Source organism: Drosophila subobscura, chromosome A, assembly GCF_008121235.1.
Source record: "Drosophila subobscura isolate 14011-0131.10 chromosome A, UCBerk_Dsub_1.0, whole genome shotgun sequence".
In the NCBI taxonomy this organism is placed as follows: Eukaryota; Metazoa; Arthropoda; class Insecta; order Diptera; family Drosophilidae; genus Drosophila; species Drosophila subobscura.
Genome location: NC_048530.1, coordinates 9083163 through 9108569, shown reverse-complemented (window position 1 = coordinate 9108569; position 25407 = coordinate 9083163). Strand labels below are relative to the sequence as shown.

Genomic DNA, 25407 nt, shown 5'->3' with positions numbered 1-25407 from the left:
ATTTTCGATACCATTCAACTATCGTTCAAGTATATGTAGTTGGAGATTATTTCTTACATCCCTTATTTTAGTTGAAAAAAATCATTGAACGATTTGGGCGGAGGTCATCAGTTCGTAAAAAAATTGTATTTTATTTCCTCAGTCATTTCCTAAGGCTAAAGTGGAATCAGTTTAGTTGTTTAAACATAACAAACATTCGGTTAATCAGAATTGGTTCAAACCATTTTCAATTTATACTTTATCGATTATTACACTCCACCTGCACTCCCATTGTGAGGGGTTTTTTTTTCTGTGATAAAATTACATGTACATGTGTATATAAATTTTCATAAATGTATATTTGCATTTAAGATCAAACACCAATTTTGAAATTGTTTTTGTTTATAAAATTAAATTGTATTCAACCCGAAAGACTACATTAACAATCGTGTTTACGTGTCATTTTTACGTGAGGATTAATAGTTGTGTATTGTCAATATTCTCCGTAGAACAATATTGAGCTTATAAATAATTCATGCTTAAAAAGTTGTTTTCTGTTTCGTTAATAATAGCACAAAATCTTCAGTACTGACGCTGCCTGTTAAAGTGAAATAAAAGTATAACATTCTGAGTGGAAGAATTGATAATTCCAGATCTCATTGAAATCAATATCTAGAGACAAGGGTCAACTAGAACAGAGAACGGTTATAAAGGCAGGCGTAGGCGTCTCCGTTGCGCAGCGACGTAGAAGCTATTAACTCAGAAATTACGACATAACGTTATAGCGTAATTAAGCCCGTTTCCGATACACCAAATCAAAGATACCCCACTCTCTTCACTATGGACAACTTGATACCTATTGTTAACAAGCTTCAAGATGCGTTCACATCGCTCGGCGTTCACATGCAATTGGATTTGCCGCAGATTGCCGTTGTTGGTGGTCAATCGGCAGGAAAGAGTTCCGTGCTGGAAAACTTCGTGGGCAAGTAAGTAAACCAAGTGCAATTATATATGTTTACATCATTCACATATACATACAAAACAAAATCAAAAAAGTGCGTGAATACTTTTCCACAGTCCTGCAGGTTGATCGATAGATACAGTTTAATAAATGTTGTCCAAATCTCATTAAAGCGAATGATAGCAATTGTTTTCATTTTGTGCCGGAACATGTAAATACACTTGTAAACATACTTCATCAAACAGATGGTTCTATGAAAGTGTTAATTCTTATCAAATGCTTGTATACATAATGAATCTTTGAAGCACTTCTTTAATTTGATTTGATTCTTATTGTTGTTATAGTTATCCGGCACGAAGTTTAAAAGTTAATCAAACAGATTTTGCTTATGCCAAGATGCCTGTACAACATACAGTCATAATTTTGGCCAAACAAAAATGTAAAAATGTAGTTAATCATATCTTTGAGGTCAATTAACCAAACCACAATTCAACCTATCAGATTAGATAGTGTTGTTTTCGTAGATTTTTTTTTTTTTTTTTCATCGGTGATTCATATTTTTTTATAATCTGTTTAATGAAGCCAACCAATATACTCTCACATCAAGCCAGCATACCCTGCAGTTGCGCCGAATTATCTTTTATCTATCGAAATGCGCGCTCTCTCATGTTCTCTATAAATGTAAAAACACACAATAACATACAAATCGCACAAATGCTTTCGCTTTGGAAAAATCGAAGCTCTTCTGCATTTCCTTGTTGTAGTATTCTACAAATTAATGCTGAATGATAAATAAAAACATGTATTTTATAATGACTAACCATATGTACATGTATGTATATGCCTGTATGTGTGTATGTACATGAATAAAAAACCATTTCTACTTCCATATATCCTACCTACTTTATGATTATATACATACATATGCATTTAAATATTGCACTAGAACATTTAAGCTGGACAATAGGTGCATCGAATATTTCTGGTTACATAATACATAAGTATGTACATATGTATGTATGTGTATGTATGTAAGTACATAGAATCAGAATACCTCGGTTCAACTTTCTTTTCGCATGCGCATATGATTCTTTGTTAAAAATCCTTGCAACTATATGTACACAGTCATTCATGTGTATGTATTTATGAACTATGCATGTACCTTTCGACGTAAATCAATGACACAAGATACTCAAAATTATATTGCTTTTACGGCCCATATTTTGCATTCAACTTTTTTACTCCAAGAATTAGGGGGTGTACAGATTTGTTGTCGAAGTGATGTGCGTAACGCACAAAAATCAATTTTTCCGAAAGTATAAAGTATACTAATACATATATTCTTGATCTGCATCAATAGCCTAGTCGATATAGCATACGCAATTTTTAAGATACGAGAAAACCAAAAACGTTGGAATATCTATGAGATTCCGGAATTAAGGTCAGATTGGATCATTATTATACCCAGTGGCTAGTGTTGGTGTGCGAATTAATTTAGAAGTAGATGTGACACATTTAGAAAAAAAGGTTCGAAAAGGTTTGTGTATATTCTGATTGTGTACCGGGTATAAAAGTAAAGACGCGTTTCAACGCGACTCACAGCCTTCCTCCTCGTTTTATTTGAAGTTTGTCTGAAATTTTTTAGTTTTCGTGGTGCTGGATACCTGGCTTAAAGATGTTATCATATATATCTCACGCTCATTACACTGAATAATATTTTAATTTAATATATTAATATATTTAATACATTCACTATATTTCGCAGAGATTTTTTACCTCGCGGATCCGGTATTGTCACTCGTCGGCCTTTGATTTTACAACTGATCCACGGAGTTACCGGTAAGAAGTTTGTAAAATTAACAACATATTGAAAATGTAATGCGTTTCTTGCTTTTTCCCGGTGCTTGCGCTAATCTGCTTTCAGAATATGGAGAATTTCTCCATTGCAAGGGGAAAAAGTTTGCGAATTTTGATGAGATCAGAAAGGAAATCGAGGATGAAACGGATCGTGTTACTGGTAGTAACAAAGGCATCTCAAACATTCCCATTAATTTGCGCGTTTATTCGCCTCACGTACTCAACCTAACACTGATTGATTTGCCAGGTTTAACCAAAGTTGCAATTGGTGACCAACCTGTGGACATTGAGCAGCAAATTAAGCAGATGATATTCCAGTTTATTCGCAAAGAGACATGTCTTATACTGGCCGTGACACCAGCTAACACCGATCTGGCTAACTCAGATGCTCTCAAGCTGGCCAAAGAGGTGGATCCACAGGGTGTGCGGACCATTGGTGTGATAACAAAACTAGATCTCATGGACGAAGGGACAGATGCGCGCGACATCCTCGAAAATAAGCTGCTTCCCCTGCGGCGCGGCTATATTGGTGTTGTCAATCGTTCACAGAAGGATATAGAGGGGCGTAAAGACATTCACCAAGCGTTGGCCGCTGAGCGCAAGTTCTTCTTAAGCCACGCTTCATATCGTCACATGGCTGATCGACTAGGCACTCCATACTTACAGCGAGTTCTTAATCAGCAGCTCACCAATCATATACGCGACACATTACCTGGATTGCGTGATAAATTGCAGAAGCAGATGCTAACCTTGGAGAAGGAGGTCGAGGAGTTCAAGCACTTCCAACCAGGCGATGCCAGCATTAAGACAAAGGCTATGCTCCAGTGAGTTAAAAATCATTATAAAGATAGCTCAATCAGTATAAAACTAGTCAATAGTTAATACAGCTTTAATGGGTTGAATTAACATACGATCTTTTTTCTGTCTATCTAGGATGATACAGCAGCTTCAGTCTGACTTCGAACGGACTATTGAAGGCAGTGGATCGGCTTTGGTCAATACAAACGAGCTCTCTGGTGGTGCCAAGATCAATCGCATCTTTCACGAGCGGTAAGCGGTCCCAAAATACATATATAAATATAACTCTTCTTCCGCGCAGTCTACGCTTCGAGATTGTTAAGATGGCCTGTGACGAAAAAGAATTGCGGCGAGAGATTTCATTCGCCATTCGCAATATTCACGGTATTCGCGTCGGTCTCTTCACCCCGGACATGGCTTTTGAGGCTATTGTGAAGCGACAAATAGCACTCCTAAAGGAACCGGTAATCAAGTGCGTAGATCTCGTTGTTCAAGAACTTTCAGTTGTTGTGCGCATGTGCACCGCTAAGGTAAGTTCATTGTATATCCATAAATTTGATTCAAACTCACTTATATAATGTTTTACACAGATGGGTCGGTACCCACGCTTGCGTGAGGAAACGGAACGCATTATTACGACACACGTACGTCAACGCGAGCATAGTTGCAAAGAGCAAATTCTCCTTCTAATCGATTTTGAGCTGGCTTACATGAATACTAATCACGAGGACTTTATTGGTTTTGCTAAGTGCGTAAATCTTGTAACTCTACCAAATCATAGTATCTGTGTTATTTATCAATTGTTTTTTACAGTGCTCAGAATAAATCTGAGAACGCAAATAAAACAGGCACTCGTCAGCTTGGCAATCAAGTTATTAGAAAGGGCCACATGGTGATACAGAACCTTGGCATAATGAAAGGTATGTTTGAACAGATCGGAATCTGAGGGTGATATCACACGTACTGGCTGGCGCATTGACTCTTAATTAGCCCTTACGCTACACTCCTATTGTTCATTAGTTAGCTGCCGTTGAGTAGCGGGTATAAGAGTAGTCTCACAACGTTCCTCCTCGTTTTTTGTTATATATAAGGATTCGTATAAGTATGTATTTCTTGCTGTCCAACTGATTAAGTTTGTTTTTTTCTTTCACAGGCGGTTCGCGTCCTTACTGGTTTGTGTTAACATCTGAGAGCATCTCCTGGTACAAAGATGAGGATGAAAAAGAAAAGAAATTCATGTTGCCATTGGATGGTTTAAAATTGCGCGATATTGAACAGGGCTTTATGTCAATGTCTAGACGTGTTACCTTTGCTTTATTCAGTCCTGACGGGCGCAATGTTTATAAGGTTAGTAATTTTTGTTAGTATACAAAAAAATGAACTCCAAATGATAAAAAAAAGAAAAGAAAAAAAAAACAGAGAAAATACCTAAATCTAAACAAAAGTAATTTATTTAAGGGGGCACATCTACCCATACGCCCGAATGAAGGCAGTTTTGCATGCATTTTCATAAAGAAAACCCCGTGATTGCATTGTAATGTTATCTACATTACAGAATTTGGTTCTAAATATTGTTTTAGAGCAATTGAACTTACAATTTTTTGAATTTTTAAAAATGTTATCAAACGGTGCAGCGTGCAGTGAGGATAACTTAGGTGCAGACTAGCTACATATTTCATAAAACGGGACTCGAGCATAGCCCTCCCCACCCAATAAATCTAAACAAAATACCCAACCATTTATAAAGTTGTCACACAGGGTTACACAACTCAATACAATATTTCCGCTTCGAGCCAAACCACCATTTTTATACCCGGTACTCGAAGAGGGTATGCATTTAACGCACAAAGGAAACGTTTCCGACCCCATTAAGTCTATATATTATTGATAGCCGATTTGATATAGCTATGTCTGTCTGTCCGTCTCGATGAGCGTCTAGCTCTCGGAGACCATAACAGCTAGAGTTTTGCACCCAGTCTTCTGTGAAATCACACTGTTTAAACGCTGTTTCATTACAACAGAAAATACCGAATTCTGACACAGAAACAAACAATTCGCATAACGCAGAATTAAAGCCCCAAATCTATTAGTTTGGCTCGAAACGGAAAAATGTTGTCGGATAGTGTAATAGAAAAATGCAATAATAATGGATAAATAAAATAATAATAATAAATCAAGTAGGAAAAATAAATAAATAATACAAATAAAACATTTCAATATATTAAAGGCCAAAACGAAATCTTCGTCATTCGACGCTCCAAAAAATAAAGTAGAATATTCTCATTCTTAAGAGCCTAAAAATAAAGATTTTAAACTTGAATGTAACATTTTCTAGGTAGGTGTGCCCACTTAAAACTATTTTTGTAAAAGAAACTAGCGAAGTTAAATGTTCATTATTTTCTTTCCTCTGTTCAAATTCGTTATTCAAATTTGATTCTTTCGACCAAATAGTCGTTCAAAGATTTCGAATATTATTTTTTTGTATAAGATAAAAATTACTATGTTTTTATCAACATTTGGGTCAAATCAAAAGCCAAGGAGCTTGCCACGCTTGGAAAACTGCGCTCGCAAACTCCTTTTGCATTTTTGATTTGTGATTTTAGTACTACATACAAAACACTAAGAACAATCTAATCGGCAATTCATGACACATCACGCTAGTTGTCCACTGACCTCATGCCTTAAATTACATGACTAAAATGCAGCCGGAACTAAAACTAACCCAACAAAAAAAATCTACTTCAACCACTTGTAAATGTACACATGTTGTTGTTCCATTGTCCATATGCTTGGGAAAAAAACCTATCATCCATTTGTTCTCTGCGCTTGGACGCTTCTTTTTTTTTTGTTTTTCTTTACGCACAACACTGTGATTTTTAGGACTATAAACAACTGGAACTTTCCTGCGAAACGGTCGAAGACGTGGAGTCGTGGAAGGCTTCTTTTTTGAGAGCTGGTGTCTATCCCGAGAAACAAGAGACCCAGGAGAATGGGGACGAGGTGCGTATGAGTAATATGTTTTTCTTCTTCTATTTTCATATATAATACACAAATGAGATAATAAATAAGTCACCATAAGAAATAAATATAAAAACATAAAAATATAAAATCACAACTTAGCTCTCAACTTTGGGACCGCGTTGATGAGCATGCTGTTCAGTCGTTCGGGTGTTCTCTCAATTTCAAGTAGTTGCAAATTTCCTGTTGCACACATACCATTTGACTCATGTTCTTATTTGAGCATGTAACTTCGTCTCTCTTACTCTTCGTCCATAGCACTAATCAATACTTTCTGATAAGCGAGACGAAGGAACGAGGCAGATGTAAATTCTCTATGTATCTTCTTGTTGGTGGTGTTCGTGTTTGATTCGCTGGAACCACCAACCGAGAATGACGAGAATGAACGCTGTCTAGCCACCTGGTTACCTTCGGGTGTGTGCCTATGTTTGCTAGTTCGGCTCGTTCCTGATCCTAACCTCCCGGTTAGGAGGCATCCTTTAAACATGCTCTGCATCCATGGTAGTAAGTGAAGACATGCCACAGCCTCACTCCGATTTAGCCCCGTGTCGGCGGTGGCGTCTCCAGGGACATCCAAGCACCCCGGTTAGTGGGAAACCATTAGGTTTCGTCTGCTTTTTGCGAAAGTACCGTCCAAGTTGCATAGCAGGCCTGGTGTGGTTGATACCTTTCACAGTCCCCATCGAAAACTTGAGTCCTCAACGTTATCATCAATGGCGTCGCAGCAGGCTGCCCATGGCTTCCTTTTCGCCTTCCCTACATGGTTTCTTGTAGGGATTGATGCTGTGGCTATCTTCGGTCCAACTTTCCTGCTTGTTCGTTACATTTGCATTGTTGAAGAGCTTCCTCGATTCCCTCCTGATTTCAAATAGCTCCCGTGAACACCACTGGCTGTGATTGGACTTGCAGACCTGACCAGAGTCAGCCAGCTGATCCAGAGCTCCTTGCCTACCTCCATGCGCCAAAGGTCACCAAAAACTTGGACTGTGGTTTTCACCAACCCAAGAGTTTATGCGTTACCACAAGCCCTTGCTTTGCCTTCCTTATACCACTTGATAGCCTCCGGGATTTTCCCCTCTGGTGTCCTTGGTCATCTGGGTTTGCCTTCTTCGACGGGGAAGCTTTGTCCAGTCGTCCGTTCTATGTCGCTTGAACCTCGATTCTCGGCCAGCCGGTTCCTGCGGAGCCTTCTATCCAGAGGTGGGACCTTGCCGCCTTCCGAGGATCCAGGGCTCCTGAATAAAAACTATGTCAGCTCCCCCCTTGGCTATGTTAATCAGTAAGCCTTCGCATGCTGCCCGACAATGGTGGACAATGGTTAACTGCAGGAGTGTCAGGGACATTCCTGAGTCTCGCCTCCACCATCGTAACTTCGGCATCGCTCTCAGGAGATTATGTCACTTCCCCGACGTCGATGCGTCCCAAGACCATGGCTATGTCGCTCGCTTCGGACTCGTAGCTGTCGAGGATGTCTTCCGACACCATCGACACCGCGTCGATGGGCTCGGTGCCCATCTGGGACTGGACTTCCATCTGCTTGCCCCTTAAGTCGGACTTGTAGTGGACTGTGGTTATGGTTTCGTAACCATAGTCCACATTTCTTTCCGATTCTTTCAGGAGTGCAAGTGACTCCACATTGAGGAAGAGGATCAACTGGCGCCTCTGCCCCTTGACCGGCGGGGGTTGCAGAACTGCAGAATCCGCAGGATTTTCTGCGTCTTCTTGGGCTTGGTGCAGACCCATGCTCTCGCCCTGTGTCTGCTGGAGGCATCCTTCCACTTCACGGCCTCCAGTCTGTCCCCTGGGTAGACCTCTTTAAGGGACGCCACCGCCTATCGGGCATCCTGGTAGGCGATGCTTTGCCTGGCTGGAAGCCCGGGAGGATTGTGCTGGCCCATCGCCTCTCCTCCGCTGTGCTTCGCCGCTGCCTGCCTGGGTTGCCAGAGGTTCGCCGGTCTCAAAGCGCTTACCAGCTGCGATGACGCTCTGCTTGGCTGCCACCTTTTGTTACCGGTTTTCCCTTTGAATTCGCCGACGTGGATTGGCCCGATTGGCTTATCGGACCTGTTCCCGCAGTGGTTCCTGCCTGAAGAAGGCAGCAGTCGCCTGAGTCCCCCGTCTTATTTTGACCTGGCTTCCCAGGCGTCGATGTAGAGGAATTTGTCCCTCCGTTACTGTAAGAGGAGTACACAGCTCCTTTGCGGAGCTCGAGGACATTTGGCATAGCTTGGCATAGGTCGGCCGGAGACCAGAGCACTCACTCGATCATACAACAATCGGCATATGACCTGTTACCAGCCGCCCTCACTGCGAGTTTAGTATAGTCCCACTTCCCACGTTTCGTTCGTGATCCCCCTGAGTCCTAGCTTCAATTTTAATTGAAATTGAGTTCTAAAAAAATAAAATAACAATGAATAAGAAAATATAGAAAATATGTGCATGTAAAAAAAATACTTCACTTATCCATCAAAATTCAAAAAAATATTTGTACATACTTTACTTCATTTTTTGCTAAGTTAAGTTTCGTTTTAAGAAAAGAAATTTATTAATGGTGTATAATTATTTTTTGCATATCTATCTTGGTTCTCGCTATTACGTTTACCAATGATCGGCGTAAAATGTTACGACATGATGCTTGTGTCTAATGTACAAACAGGAAGGACAAGAGGTTTGTTTATTAGCATTTATGTTATTTAATGTTTTATGGTGGAAGTGGATGTGTGTATATGTGTAAATATACTTGATCAGCATCAAAAGACGAGTCGGTAAAGCTTCGCTTGCCTGTCTGTCCGTCCGACAGTCCCAAAGAGGTGAGAATTGGAAAGTGCTCGCTTCCGCAGAGGTTGTAGAAGACGTTGCAACATGCGAAGGGGGATCAAAGATACGGAGCACAAATTTAGGTCTAAGCGAGTAAACATTTTGTGCAAGGTGTAGTTTGTGTGGAATTTTTTTATTATTTTTCCCTCCGACATTTAGAAAATCCTTACTATTTTGACCGTTTATCGCTCTTACCCAATCACCGACACGCAAAAAACTTATTCCTTTCTTGCTTTCGAAACTTTGTGTGGAGTCATTTCAGGTTTTACTGAAATTTAGCTTTGGTCCCATTGGTTTGATAGCTTTTTATTTAGAATTTAATTTTTTTTAAACTAATTTATAATGGAATACTCTGTTGCCTTCCAGTCAAACCCACAAAATGCAAAGCACCCATTGCTAGCCGAGCATCCATTACCAGTCTAACACCCAATACCAGACGAACATTCATTTCTGGTTCCACGTTCTACGACAGTGTAGTGAATGTGGGTAAGGTAGCCTTATGGTCTGCACCACAGTTGTGATGTATGCCGACCAGTTGATGGTGATGTTTTTGAGGCAGACGCGGAAATGCTTTGAGAGGCTGATCGTTGGCTTCAAACAGCAGTACTCTTAGCCATGAAGTCCCAATTCAGCGGCTTGAGACTGCTTGTATTAGTCAAGTAGGCGTTAAAAACGTTACTCCGAGGGACCTGCAAGTCTTCAGTCGCTCGCAACCTAAAAAAACCAACTCCGAACACTCCATTACATAGGAGTTGATTTCGTTTTCTACTCCAAGGGTAACGACTCCTTTGGGTCCCTCCAAATTTAACTGCTTTCAACAGTTCGTCCAACTTTGGGATATGGCTCTTTTAAATGGTGCTCTTTATAAAAATTACACCAGCGCCGAAAGGATTCAGTCCAAACTTTTTGCTCTGCTCGGCCTCAGCTGAATAAAACTTCCATCCTTATTTAATCAAATAAAAACGATTGATGTAATCGAGGGTAACATACCTTTCCCGTCATTAGTATTATTATTTTTTATTTTGAATGCATGCTTTGATTTTTTATGTTAGATGTTAGTCTAACATCTATCCCTCCTGAATTTCCCTTCAGTCGGTTGGGCGGGAGAAGGGCTCTTTTCTGACTAGGATCTCCGCGTAGCAGGCTTCAAACAGAGTTATGTATATTATTATACCCGGTACTCGAAGAGTAAATAGGGTATCTTGTACTTGTGCGAATAACGGTTGCATGTAACGCACAGAAGGAAACGTTTCCGACCCCATAAAGTATATATATTTTTGATCAGCATTAATAGCCGAGTCGATAGAGCCATGTCTGTCTGTCCGTCTGTTCGTCCTGATGAGCGCCTAGTACTCAGAGACTATAAAAGCTAAAGCCACAAAATTTTGCATCCATACTTCTGAATGCTCACACTGTTACAAGTATATTTCAAAAATTAGCCCCGCCCCCTTCCGCCCCGCAAAAGGGCGAAAACCTCACAATCCTAACATTTTTAAGATAAAAGAAAACTTAAAGCGTCATTCCATAGGGAATGACAATTTCTATCAGATCACCAAATTGGGATCCGATTGGAGCATTATTATGGCCACAATGAAGAAATTAATTTTAATTAATTAATTAATTAATTTCTAGGGGAGGGTGGCGAGCTAAAGGAGCGTGTTGGCGTGAGTAGTGTTGTTGATGTAGATGATAGATGAAGAAAAAATGTAAAATTTGACAAATAGCCGCTAAGGTGCAGATGTAGTACTGAGTGCCGGGTATAAAAGTTGTGACGCGTAAAAAGCGTCTCACACGTCCCCTCTCGTTTTTTATTATGCATTGTGACAAAATCCCTGTTCCACATAACAGAGGCCAATTTGTAAAAAAGCTTTAACTCGTGGGCTTCAAAGCATTATATCCTGCTCTTAACAGGACACTGATGGCATATTTTTCCAAAAATTAAACGTTTTGACTACGTTTTGGTTAAAACGAAAAAGCAAGTGAACCCCGGAGCCTGCCTGTATGCAACAAAATTAAACTAACATTATTATTTAAAAAAATTTTGTTTTTTATGGTTTTGCTGGTAAAATAAATGTAAAGAACTCGTAATATTTCTGATAGAAACGTGCCATTTCCTTACAACTTCGTAGTCGGAATCCACTTCGTCTCAAAATAAAGGCAGCTGAGAAAAGCTATTTCTACAGCAAATTTGTATGCTCCATAATTCTCGCAAACTACTTTCATTTGAGAAACAAACAAATGCAAACATGCAAGCGAGCTTTAGTCAATTCTGCAATTATAAATTAGGCATAGTTTAAGGTATCGCACATAATAATATATGGAACAACGATTGAGCTCAAAGTGTTCGATCAACCTTCCGAAAATCTCATTGAGCTGTTAAAAACTGTTACAGTTTAAAACGTTGCTGGCACAACCTCCAGAGTATTTCTGACTTTACAATTTGAAACCAAATATACATCCCAAACAAATTAATTCTTAGTTTAAAATTCTTGTGTGAAAAAGAGCGCTACCCCTGAAACCAGTTTTTTTTTTTTTTTTTTTTTAATATTGTCTTAAGGAGGATTTTCACATATCTTAAATTTTGTGTGAAATACTCAAGCTAAGACTCAAAACGTATGCTCATTATTTGGCATCCAAAAACAAAACAAAAATTTGTTTTAACTTTGGAAATATGGGTTCTGAAGCATTAATGAAATATACATGTTTTTTTATTTAACAACTTTTTATCAATTGTTTTCTTCTATCTTTTCGTCCACACATAAAATACAACTAAACAAAATAAACTGCAATTTAAATAATAATATCCTATTTACGCAAACTACTCGATACTAAAAAATATAATACTTCGTTGACAGCAAAAAGTATGTTTATTTGATGATATGTTTGTTTCTTTTAATAGAAGCAACGTTACGTAAAGATGTATTTTATTGTTATGTATATTTGAATGGGGTATACCCTTGCGGTGGTTTTATTTTTCCTGAGTACCTTATGTAAATTATGAAATAAAAAAAAGTGTGCTAATTTTATTTGAACCAAAGACCTATTCCAGCTCGACAGAAAGTTTAATAATATTTTGTATTAGTCAGGCTCCGGTTTTCACTTTAGAGAAAAATGTATGAAATAATTTTCAAAGCGGAAATTGCGTTCTGCTGTATTTGCGGCTCTGGTTGAGAAGAACGAGTTGGAAATGGACGAGTTGGTGTGAGTAAATATGTAGATGACACATGTAGAAAAAATTTAAAATGTATATATGTATATATACCGACTGAGTACAGAGTCGCTTTTCAAAGCGACTTACAACGTTTCTCAAAAATTCAAAAATTAATTAATACAAAAACACTGTACGTTTTTATGCGAACAGCTGTGGCAGCCCGATTAGCATTTGGTTAAAAACAAACATAACATAGGACTTTTGGATGAGAAAATGTACTAGAGCTTTTGCTTGCACCAAGTCCTACTCTTAAGTGCCTAAAAAATAATAACTCAAAGAAAAGGGAAAGACGGAGCCTGCCTGATTGTCCTAATATCTAAGAAAGCTTTCTTTAGTTTTGTTTTACTTTTGTTTGTTTTTCTTTTACTACATTTTTCCTTTTCCAAATAACCCATAACAATATTTATTTTGTATAGAAACAGTACGAACAACAGAATCTAAAGAATCTTTAAATGTAATACCATCTGCAAGGGTATAATAATGTGGGCCTATGAAAAATTAAAAGCATACGGCTAAGTCCATTCACATTGCCAATAAGAAACTTATGTATTTTGTTACCCCATTTGGAATTCCCTAACGATTTTACGATTTAACATACACCAGTTTTTATTTTCTTTTATTTTTCCTTAAATTTTATTTTGTTTGTCGCTAATAAACAAAAAATTAACATCAAATAAAAATTGTTATCAAAAACAACGAATGTCCCACACCAAACGAAATATGTACACAAACAACAGTCTACCAGTGAGGAAAGCTCCACCGATCCCCAGTTGGAACGTCAGGTCGAAACCATACGCAATCTAGTTGACTCGTATATGAAGATCGTTACAAAGACAACGCGGGATATGGTGCCCAAGGCAATTATGATGCTCATCATAAATAATGCCAAGGACTTTATCAACGGAGAGCTTTTGGCTCATCTTTATGCGTCTGGTGATCAGGTAAACATAATATCTCAATATCTTATGTCTTCCATTGCCTTGATGTTTAATATTTTGTAGGCACAAATGATGGAAGAGTCAGCTGAGTCAGCAACAAGACGAGAGGAAATGTTGCGCATGTATCGTGCCTGTAAAGATGCCTTGCAAATTATAGGTAAGCATAAAAAATACTTTCAATAAATTTCAATTTATTGAATCGTATTATTTCTTTGAATGAAGGGGACGTGTCCATGGCAACTGTGTCATCGCCATTGCCGCCCCCGGTTAAAAATGATTGGTTGCCAAGTGGATTGGATAATCCACGTCTGTCCCCACCAAGTCCGGGTGGTCCCCGTAAGCCAGCACCCACCGCACAGGTAAATTGTTTATTCATTGTCAAAAAGTTACCAAGTTATCCTGAATAACTTTGCATTCAGGGCTCATTGGGTGGGCGGAATCCCCCATTACCACCGGCAACTGGACGCCCAGCGCCAGCTATTCCCAATCGCCCAGGAGGTGGTGCACCACCACTACCTGGTGGTCGACCAGGAGGCGCACTCCCTCCTCCAATGCTACCTTCGTAAGTACTCTTACAAAGAATATATTCTTTACTTATGTAATTTTTATATGAATTAGTTGCATTATTAATTATAAAGAATATTAGGTCTTTTATATGTTTTTACTTTGTCTAATCGCCGATTGAGACCTCTTTATTTTTTTTTTTTTTTAAATACACAATTTACGACTCGTTAGTATAATCCGATTTTAACTGCCTTTGTAAATTTCCTGTTTTCCGTATTTGGGATTTATTCCGGTATTTCGATGTGGGTAATTCTATGCAGAATGTTCAATGACCTCTAACATCGTCGGGTTTACTCCACATAAAGTCAAGCCAAGGACCACTACATGCTGCTTTTTTCCAAAAGAAATGAAACTAAATCAATGGCGACATCTTTGGTATTGCTTAAGATAAACTTTATTTCTGGGGCCGAGTCCTTTACCGTCTGATATTAGGAAACCATGTAACGTATGATTTTGTTTTTGGGGTCTTTTAGTAGGTACATTTATTGGTTTTAATACTCAATGAAAACCTGTTCCGTTAAGCAGCCTTAAACATAAACACTTTTTTGAAACCGTATAATTTGTGGGTTGTTTTTCAACTTTGACTTTGAACGATTCTATAGCTAAGTTAAAAAGCACATTTTGCGCATCTGAGCTCTTTGGCTTCTAGATCGATTTAAGTGATGCTACCTAGCTTGAAAAATAATCCAAACAAATCAAAGTTTTGCATTTTATAACCGCATGCAGGCAGTTGTGCTCTGTAATTAAAGTTAAACTTAGACTATTTATTGTAAAGTTTTCAGTCATCGTAGCACCATGCCATCGTGCAGACTACATTTTTAAAGTTTTTTCTTTCAAATGCTGTTTATTTCATGAAGATTGAATCGTTCTTGTATCGGGCCGAAGGCCCTTCTGTGCGTCCTACGACGGCAGTGCTCCTGCATTAGCTGCCAACGACCATGTTGCGTGCGGTCTGGCCACTGTTTCTGAGGGAGGGGTGTCCCTCTCCGACGACTTTTGGTGGGGAGCCTCCAATACAAGCGGCATTGTTCGCTGGAAAAATGGGTCTCTATTTTGAGATCCATCTGGTTCTTGGAAGTTATGTAGACCGTCAATGAAGCCTTTTTCACTATATTAGATCCGGGGTCACGTTGCCTTGCTCCTCGTCTTGGCTTTAAGGCTTAAGATCTTTCCAGATCTAATCTCAAACCTCACACCGGACACCAATGTGGCAAAATTGTGATTCGAGTCAAGCCAAGCGGAACGACGGCTAGCCGTCCTACATATTCCGTCATAAAACACAAAAATTCAAATGCTGATCGATATGGCAGCTAACTCTCTATAAGCAGTGGTCGAATTGATTTACAAGGAACGTTACCGACCCCATATAGAATATATGTATGTATGTACATATGTACATATATTAGCGAAGAAATGTCTGTCTGTCCGTTCATATGCATATTTCTTAGAGACTGTGTATAACCAACCAAATAATGAATTCAGACTGCTGTGCAAGTGTATTTCAACATTTTAGAGTATTGGTCTGATGCCGGAGTTTTATTGCCTGTTAAATTATAAATTTAATAGGTATTTATAGGAATAGTATATATATATAGATACATATATGTATATATGTACATATGTACATATATGTGTATATATACATACATATGTGTATGAAAATCGTATGGATGTACATATGTATGTATGTATGGGCGTCCGTCTGTGCACCTGCAAACACCTGCATTTTGGAGAGAGCAACCCGACTTGTGTCCCATTGTTGTGCCATGGAAAATTCCATTAGAGATTGTACATATGAGACTCAGAACTAGCACATCTACATATGTACATATAAAATGTTTCTAATGTGGTAGGCGATTCACCCTTAAAAAAAGAAAATGATTGTACGTTTTTTTTCGTACAATAAACTGCTCGACTTTTTTCTTCTAATTACGAGCACATACCCAATAGATTCGATTTTTAGAATTGACCAAGACAACTTCTTGCAGTTTGAGTGCAGCAACTACTTGCTAGAGCAACCACATTTAAAATATTATGTACAGACACATTCATATGTATGTATTTATACGGAACATTAATTGGGCAGTTTAGTCTATGGATAAATGGTTTTAAATTCATTGTCTGGTTAGTGTGACTATTTCTTTTATTTACATTTTCAAATCATAAATTAACAAGCGCTTTTTCTTATCTCTTTTCTCTTTCTCTTGCAATTGTTCATCCACTCGGTTAAACAAAAATAATAATAATAATAACAAAATACTAAACTATTGCTTATCCTAAACGCATATACTCTTAATACAACTTGTTCATCCAATGACAGACGTCGCTAAGATGGTGGTCATACATACAATATGCAGCTAATTACAAACATAGCAATTTATGTTTAACCTATTAATTCGCTCTCGCTTTAATTAACCAAATCAAATTAAAACCTGTCGGCCCTGTCGGAAATAGACTCTTCCTCTGGCAAAAATGCGTAGTAAAGAATAAGTTGAAAAGAATATTAGAAAATGTTATGCATACATAAGTATGTATGTATGTATGTATGTATATCCGCCGCTTGAATATCATATAAAAGAGTAATATGCGAAGCACACTGAGTTATATTTATGTAAATTCACTTGAGAAGAGTTCTAGTACCAGTACTTCTTAGATTGAAGATATCTAAATTGCATTGATATAAAGAGTATTTGTTAAATACAGTATCATACCTACATATGTATGTACATATACAAATTGATATACATATGTATGTATGTATGTATGAATAAAGATCCCAATCCAATTTTTACAGTGAATCAAAAATATTTACGCACACCACCATACAATTTGAGCGAACGTTTGCAAAAATGCCCATTTATAACTATTTCGGTCGGATATTTGATTTAGTAAAAATATTAAATAAATTAACGCAAATATCTAAATTATTAGTACCCTTACATGCATATATACAATTTGTTAAATCTACCCAATGTTATAAAATAAATATAGATAATTTATAATGAAAGAAAACGATATTAAACAAAAATTTACTACACGCTATACGGAGAAAAGAAGATCAAATATCCCAAAACACCAAGAAATACAGTTTTGGAACTTCTTTAAAAATTGTCAAATTAGTGTTGGGAGCAATTTGTAGCAGGACAAGAATAAAGTACCCAAATACCTCAAAATCAGTCAAATATTTATTTATAAAAACTTCTTTCCCAAGATCAATATAATTAGGCAGGCTGCGGTTTTCACTTTATATTTTTCGTTTGTTTTAAACAACACTTTTCATTGTCGAGCGAACAGCTGCAGCAGCCCGTTTCGGTTTTCGTTGCATCATGTTAAAATCTTTGCTACACATAATGCAATGGAACAAGAGAAAATATCGTATTTTCGCTATAAAACGAAAATTACGCGTCTTGATGAAAACGTTAAACGCAAAAGAAAGTGAAAGCAGAAGCCTGCCTAATATGGGTGTTTGAGAAAGAAATCAATTGTTTGAATAACATCAACAATGAAGTATTTGAAGAATATTACTCTGAACGTTTCAAATTAAAGTACATCTTGTACCTATTTGATCCCAAAAAAGGATGACTTAAAAGGAAAAAAACGTATGGATATATCAGATATCTTCCAGTACTTAGAGTATTCGATAGTAAATCGCATCAAAATCTAACTGTTGAAGTTTAGTTATGTTGAAATCAACCCAAATGTGGAATATACAACACGATTCATCTTTCCAGACCCGATCTAAGTCATAAATATTTGAGACAATTTTGGGGTCAAAATAGTTTTGAAACTCATGGTGTGCTCAAACTTAATTGATTCACTGTACATGCATTCGTCAGAAATATTCCGATTTGAATGGCAAATGCTCAAAAAAAAATACATATTAACTATTTGCACGAAGAGATCTAGTAACAATATGCATACTAAAGATGTACATATATCAAACTCTGTATATCTATCTCTCTCTTTATCAAAGATTATATACCTAATAATATGTTAAAGTACAAACAAATTTAAATAATCTGCATATGGGCATTTCCATTGCATCATGTTTAAGCCTAGTACTCAGATTAACAAAATCTTCCGTCGACCGAATCAGTTATGATATTGGAATGGAAACGATAAAAATTGAAGCCTGTATTTCGGTCGACCGAAAAGGTAGCAGCAGGTGCTTAGAAGACGAGTACTCAGTTCGGGAAAAAGACAAGTCGATGAATACTGGAAAGGGTAATAAATTCCCTGATTTGGTCGACTAAAAGTTAAGCTGATCCGAGTACTGCTCTCTATCTGAGTACCAGGCTTTAAAGTGAAAAAGTCACATGAATTGGGATTTGTATTAAGACAATTTAGTTTAACTTTTACTTCTTAATTAGCCCTTCAATTGGTGCTAAGGTTGATTTTCTTCAATTGTTTGTACTCAAGATAGTTCAAGAAAACCAAAGCATTCGTACCGGAGAAACACTTAAATGGGTTTTCGAGCATTTTTTAATGTGACTAATTTTAGAACGTTTTGTAATTTTAATAAGTGCCTACAAATACCGAAAAAGCTTTTTGGGCTGTTAGCCTTTAATAAACCACCATAGCAAAAACGCTGTAATTTCTGTCTTGCTAACATAAATATAAAAGCATAACTATACAATGGATTTGGATAAGATCAACCAGCAACCATAACTCCGTAACCTCTAATGTTCGGCAGTTCCGCTGCGCTCCCCTTAATAAAGTGCGCTCACCACCTGACGCTTCGGCTGTAACTGGGATCGGCTGACGTTGCCGTAGTCAGCTGGATATAGTGAAATGCCAATCTCTCGCAGAATATGTTGCATAGTGAACCCTATTGTCGCATATTTATCTAGCCGGGCGAAAGAAAAAAACAAGAGGCACCAGTGTAATAAAAATTGTAATGTTTTAACCCGATTTGGTTTTATATTTGATTTTGAACCAAAAAGGTGCCAAAAAAGCTTGGCATCTCAAACATTAACTTTTAATAATTTAAATGGTCCTATTCATCACAGATAATAAAGATTTATGTAATATTGTTGAATTAGCTAGATGCTAATAAGTTTTCAAATAGTATCCGTACAGTATTATGTAAATGGAAATTGGTTTTTATTGATTATTTGGTGTAAATGCCCATATGTAGTTTAAGAAAAATTATACAAAAGTTTATGTGCATAAACGTATACATATTTGCCTATGTACGTTTCTCCATATTAAAATAAACGTTACAGTTGTACTTTTTGTTTTTTGCAAAACAAAACAAAAACTTATGCTCATAAGTAAATCCGTACTGTGTCGGTAATTCTGTAACACAATAGCATGTGCGAAGTAGCAACATCTAACTCTATTAATCACAAATAATATGAATTTAAGTTGCTGTCTGAATGAAATTAAAGAAAATTAAAGAAACGTTGCACAAACATTTATCAAAAATATAACATGTTTCTCGTGACAAATGTATATGCAGATGTAGTTCTAATTGTTTATGCATGTACATATGTACATATGTGGATGCATATGTTAATGTGTTTTTCCGGCTGACTCATCAACAGGAAACTTGAGAAAATAAACCTAAAAGCAGCGTTTAAAATGCTACGCTACTCCGTAGTATTTGGTTTTGCTCTCGCTGCCACTCTCACATTGAAATTTGAAAAGAGCCATAGCCGAAAAATGAAAATATCGTTTTGTTCGCACTCTTGTTCGTAAGGCTTCGTAACAAAACGATCACAGAATTGAAGCCACAACAAAAACATGCGAGAGTCGTAGTAATTCAAAAAAATCCATTTTCTCTGCGCTCATCTCGCTCTCATTTTTCAATTACACCTCCGGAAACGCAGAGGACATAAGTACATATATACACATATTCTTGGTCCGTCTGCCCGTCTTGTTTTACGCCTGTTTTTCAGAGAGTACTAGAGCTAAAGTCACCAAATGGGGCGTAAAGCTACATCCAAAATTTGGAAAATATGAGAAAAGCAAAATCTCAGTTCCCGGAATAAAGATCAGGTTGGGTGATTGTTATAGTCAGAATGAAGAAATTGCAGTAGCTACCCCCACCCCTTCCTCCCTTCATTATCTCTCGCTGCACACTCTGCCTCGAAAAAATCATAAGTTTACAGACATACATACATATGAATGTACATACATATATATATATACTGACTGAGTACCGTGTATACAATTTGCGACACGTACGACGCGTCTGACAACGTTCCTCCTCGTTTTTCCTCAAAATGTTGACCATAAAAACTCAATACAAATAGGAAAAAATATTTATTTCATTTAAAACAATTTTTGTATAGGTTAATTAATTGAGCGTCGTTTAAGGTATCGTATATTTTCTTTGACGTCGAATGGAACGCTCGTAGATTTGCAATCTGTAGAAAGACATACATACAGTTAAAATAAGACAGATTTTCGAAATTATTTTACCATTATGACACACCTCTTAACGACCGCCATAACTGGTGGGCTAAGGGCAAAAATTCGTTTTGGTGTTTTTCGCAACATTTAAGCCTGCAAATCTATCCGAAATAGTCGGTTTGGTTCGTTGAGTAAAAATGGTATTGCATGGCTCTACAATTGTAATCTTTTCATGTTAATTCGTTTTCTTCTGATATGAACAAACGAAGCAAAGATTGAATTTTTACAAAAAGTATTCCAGTTTTTGAAACACGAGTATTAATGAAAAAAACTTGCTTCACGTGCTTTGGTCTGATCTCGTTTTCAGTAGATAGAGTCAAAGAGTTAAATTTTTGTTTTTCCGAGCCGTGGCAGATCATAGTAGTTCTTCATATTTTAAATTTGGGAATAGCTATACACTGATTAGCATAGATCCAAATTAAAAATTTCAAAATTTTCACAAGCAGTTGTTTTTATTAAGCTCTCCTTCGTTTGAATTGCCCTTCATTTGAAGTCCTTTGTTTTTCTCTTGAAATACATTTTAAACTTTTCTTTGTACATGGAATAAGTACATACAAAAGTACATACATACATACATACCAAAAAAAAAATAATAGTGTATTTCTACATTGCATTAGACTTTTATTTAATTAACAAGCATTTTGTCATAAAGTGCTCTTACATTTTATTTATATCACTTACATATATTGCCGATAAACCTACATACAAATTTTCATAAATACGTATGTACATACATATGTATATACATATGTACATATGCACATATGTACACACATATCTATACTAATATGTACGTATTGTAATTCTTAGGTGTGTAGTGTATTTTGTATATAATTTGTATAATTTAAAGATTATTGCATTGTGTTGTTATTAACTTTTTTAAATATGTATATATGTACCAGTGTAACATTCAAATTAAAATGGTATAAATATAAATGAAAATACACACGAAAAGTGGTTTCAAGCGTAGCGATACCAGTTGTGTACTAGTCTATACAAGATAGAAATAAAATCAGTGGAAACATTTTTTTTTTTACGAATTTCCAGTCGCGTCACTGGAGCAGTCGGCGGTGCCATCACACAGCAGGCTGGGGCCAATCGCTATGTACCGGAGCACATGCGAGGACAAGTAAATCAAGCCGTAGGCCAGGCAGCCATTAATGAGCTTTCCAATGTTTTTTCCTCCCGATTTAAGTAATACAAGTAAGAAAAAACATTCTATATCGAAAAAAAACGAAGGAAAAGTCATGACGCCCGAATGCACCAGGAGATATGAGAACAACTCCCAAATCATTATTAGTATGGAATCACTTTCATAGGATATTAATTTATTTTGTTATATTGTGCTGAGGATGATTATACATGTTATTATAAAATTATACAGCTTTCCTGTTCCTGAGTGTTATTTTTTTTTCGTATTCGAAATTATGTAGGCTGGCTTATATGAAATATAAATATTTTCTCACATATACTACGTACAGACAAACTATAGTAATAAACATCTAGGAGACAAAATTGTGAGCCTAAAAAATTTGGTACGATTGATAGTATGATGTGTGTTAAATAGACAAATTCAAATGTTCTTCAGTATTTAATCAAATATGTACATACATATATAAGTTAATCAGTATAGCAGAAGCTTCCACTGACTTATTAATAACAAATAAATTATTTCAACTGAAACATACAACATTACTAATACCTTAAATAAAGATAAGGTGGCGGTTTAAGACATATCTTTTTTTACACAAACACAATGGGACACCATCCCAGCGCACTCGCTTTGCTTGTTTGCCAACCACCGGCTCACTTACCTGGCAAACCATTTGTCGCAGTCCAAATTTGAGTTCAAGTCCTAAGTCTACGTTGTTCTTTCTGTCAGCCGTGAATGATTTAAGAATGGTGTTTGTTTATCTGGGAATATACATACGTTTAATGAAAGCATTTTGCGAATCAACAAGTGTTCAGACATTTATAAGAAATCTTATAAAGGACGTTTTTATTGTTTGTATTATTGGCCTTATGTGTTTCGTTTGGATTTGGCAGCAATGAGGGACATTTTAGTTACACTTTTCCCTTGATTTCAAATCTTGAATTGATTGGTTGAGCATTTGCCGCAGTGTTGTAAATTATTTCTCTTTAAATCTAGTTCCGTGCCGATGAGCAGACCGGTATTTTTTGGATTCTCTGTGATAAGCCTACATTTAAAGTTATCCTGGTCGTTCGTACCGATAAACGACAAGTAGGAAAAACAAATTTAAATTAACCTTTAACAATTTCTTGTTCATGATTTTCTAGCATTTCTCATGCCAGAAATGCCACAAAATTTGTCGCTATGTACGATTTCAAACCAAATTTTATACGAACCACTTTCGAAATATCCTGAAACGGCATATCGAATTATCTGGCGACATATGTAACTCTGCGCAGATCTTAACGAAATATCTCCGCGCGTATTTAAGCGTCAACGAGTAGATTCAAAAGTGACTTTACTTTTATACCCGGTACTCAGTCAGTACTTTATGTGAAATATGATTTTTTTAAGTTTTGGATTTTATCTGTTGACATTTTTTTTCTTATATGTATGTAAATTATCTACATCTACGTTACTTCTCACACCAACACGCCCTTTAAGCTCGACCTCCCCCCTCCGACAGAGACACGGCGCCCTCTGGAGGCACAAGGAAGAGTGTCCAGAGAGGTGGAGGTACACTTATCCGCGCGGACATACATATGACCTTCTGAAAGGACATATCTCCGCGCGGAGTTTCAAAAACGACATATCTACTTTTAAGTTTGGAAGTAGAAATGTCTTTTTAAAACGTGATGTCGCCCCAAATTTATATTCTGCCGAAAAATTTACGGGAATAGAAAGAAAGCTTTGATATCCCATGGCAAGATAAAACCAGGACTGGGTCATAATGACCCATAAAACTGAAGTACACTCTTTTTCTACCCGAAGGTGACACACCTTCATTGACGCAGGGGACATTTGGCAAAGAATTGAGGCAATTGCATTTTATTTTAAATCTTTAATATTTGAAAAAAAAAATTGTTTTTGCTTGCTGCTGGTACGGTACGGCTACTTGAGAGAAAGACGGGTGACGTCATTTTCGCTGTAGATGAATATTTTAGTCCATTGTTTTCGTTGACCCTCTTAGTGTTCATTTTGCAGTTTCGATTAGTTGTTTTTTACTGAAAATGAATACATCAGTTTATGCAGGGAACCACTTTCTCCAAGCGATGTTTCTTTTTATGAAATTCCTAGCAACATGGGTCGTTCCCTATTAGAAGCTCTAAATCGGAATGAAACAGACAGACAAATTTATATTTTTTCCATACATTTTCATCGAAAACATTTTTTGAAGCAAACTTTAAATAATTTCGGCCTTTGTTCAATGTTTGAATGCTACCTATTTAATCAATAAAAAATAATAGTAAGTTGACAATGTTTGAACATCGTTTTTTTAAAAGTCATGCACCAAGATTATTATCTCAGTGTTCATGGCTCACAAATTTGAGAAAAATGTTAGTAAAGAGTGTTTTGTGCAGAATATCAATAAGACTAGAATGACAGCAGAGTTTATAAAAGTAACAACTAATGTTTCACAAGAACAGATGAAAAAAATTCTTACACTTAAAAAATTGTATTCTTTTGCTTATTGATTATTTAGTACCGAAGAAAAAAGTGTTTAAACCTGGATAATGCTCTTGTTCATATTTCGAGGGGAATAAAATGCATTAACAAGCCTCTGGTAATTTTGTTTGTAAACATATTAGTGTTTGAAATATGCACATACATACATATTAATTTTATGTACATACATATAAAATAAAAAATGTTAAGAGTATAACAAAAATGGGATAGAAAAGAAATCTGTATGGAAACTATTACCTATTTATATGATAAAGGATATAAAATGCAATTTAATGGTGTACCTTTTTTCGCGATCTTCAATTTGAGATTCAAAATTGTTTGGATTTACCCATACTTATTTCCCCATGTATGCATATTACAAAGATAAGAAATTGACTTCAGTAGATGTTTATTAAAAAGAAAGTATCTATGCCTTTGTTTATATATTACAAAATGCATATAAAATTAAATGTGTTGAATATTTAGTACCAAAAATAAACAAAAGTGTTATAAATAAAAATACTATTAACCTGCATTCGATGAGAGTAAAATTTGACTACAATATACATGCATACATATGTAGAACATGTACTTAATTTTTAACAAACAACGGCTTTCGTAAATAATTTTCGAAGGTCGGAAAGTTAATTTTTACCTCTTTTAAAATACGAAACATAATCTTTATCAGAGCGTAACAATACAATGATTACAGATTCAGGTTTCTCCAACATTTTTATTTTACTTGATAATATTGTGTTTATTTAAATTATTCAAATATAAGCAAAAGAATGCTGCCCGCCTGGTGAGTTGCGTTTTGGTAAAGCGGTGTCCATGTACAATAAATCAGTTCTCCTAATATCGTATACGCCGAACTTCTAGTAACCCTTTTTCTTTTGCTTTTCACAGTCGTCCTGTTATGAATGCTCCGCCAAAACTTCCAGATCGTCCATCCTACTATGGTAATACCACCAACGGTCGGCAGTACTGAGAAGACTTAATGTAATCGCGTTTGAATTCCTCCTCCACGTTGTATTATTCTTTATAAGTATTTTTACAGGTCTCTGATTTACTGAGTATGATATGTATATACTGAGCCATTTAAAAATTTGTAAATTTGTATTGATATTTAATGGTCTGAATTATCGCATCTTAATTATATAGGATAAGCCCTTTTCACGGCTTATCAATTCTTATAGAAATAAAAAGTATT

At 36.5% G+C, this 25407-nt stretch overlaps 1 protein-coding gene across 7 annotated transcripts; it reads left to right on the top strand.

Annotated features, from left to right (window-relative positions):
* The first annotated feature begins 92 nt into the window (after positions 1–92).
* On the top strand, positions 93–25315 carry LOC117902026 (dynamin). 7 transcript variants are annotated; one of them, XM_034813088.1, is made up of 17 exons: positions 93–110; positions 552–965; positions 2706–2779; positions 2865–3621; positions 3731–3847; positions 3897–4125; positions 4186–4343; positions 4409–4515; positions 4749–4942; positions 6476–6595; positions 9270–9281; positions 12286–12291; positions 13379–13582; positions 13643–13736; positions 13802–13938; positions 13999–14141; positions 21608–21758. In XM_034813088.1, the coding sequence occupies exons 2-17, from the start codon at positions 820–822 to the stop codon at positions 21756–21758; spliced, it is 2649 nt and encodes an 882-aa protein (XP_034668979.1). In that variant the 5' UTR covers positions 93–110; positions 552–819. The 7 variants fall into 7 exon arrangements, with proteins under 7 accessions (XP_034668979.1, XP_034668986.1, XP_034669018.1 ...); XM_034813095.1 differs by lacking the exon at positions 93–110 and adding an exon at positions 25104–25192 and having other exon boundaries at positions 820–965; positions 21608–21763; XM_034813127.1 differs by lacking the exons at positions 93–110; positions 21608–21758 and adding an exon at positions 25104–25315 and having other exon boundaries at positions 820–965.
* Positions 25316–25407: the final 92 nt, after the last annotated feature.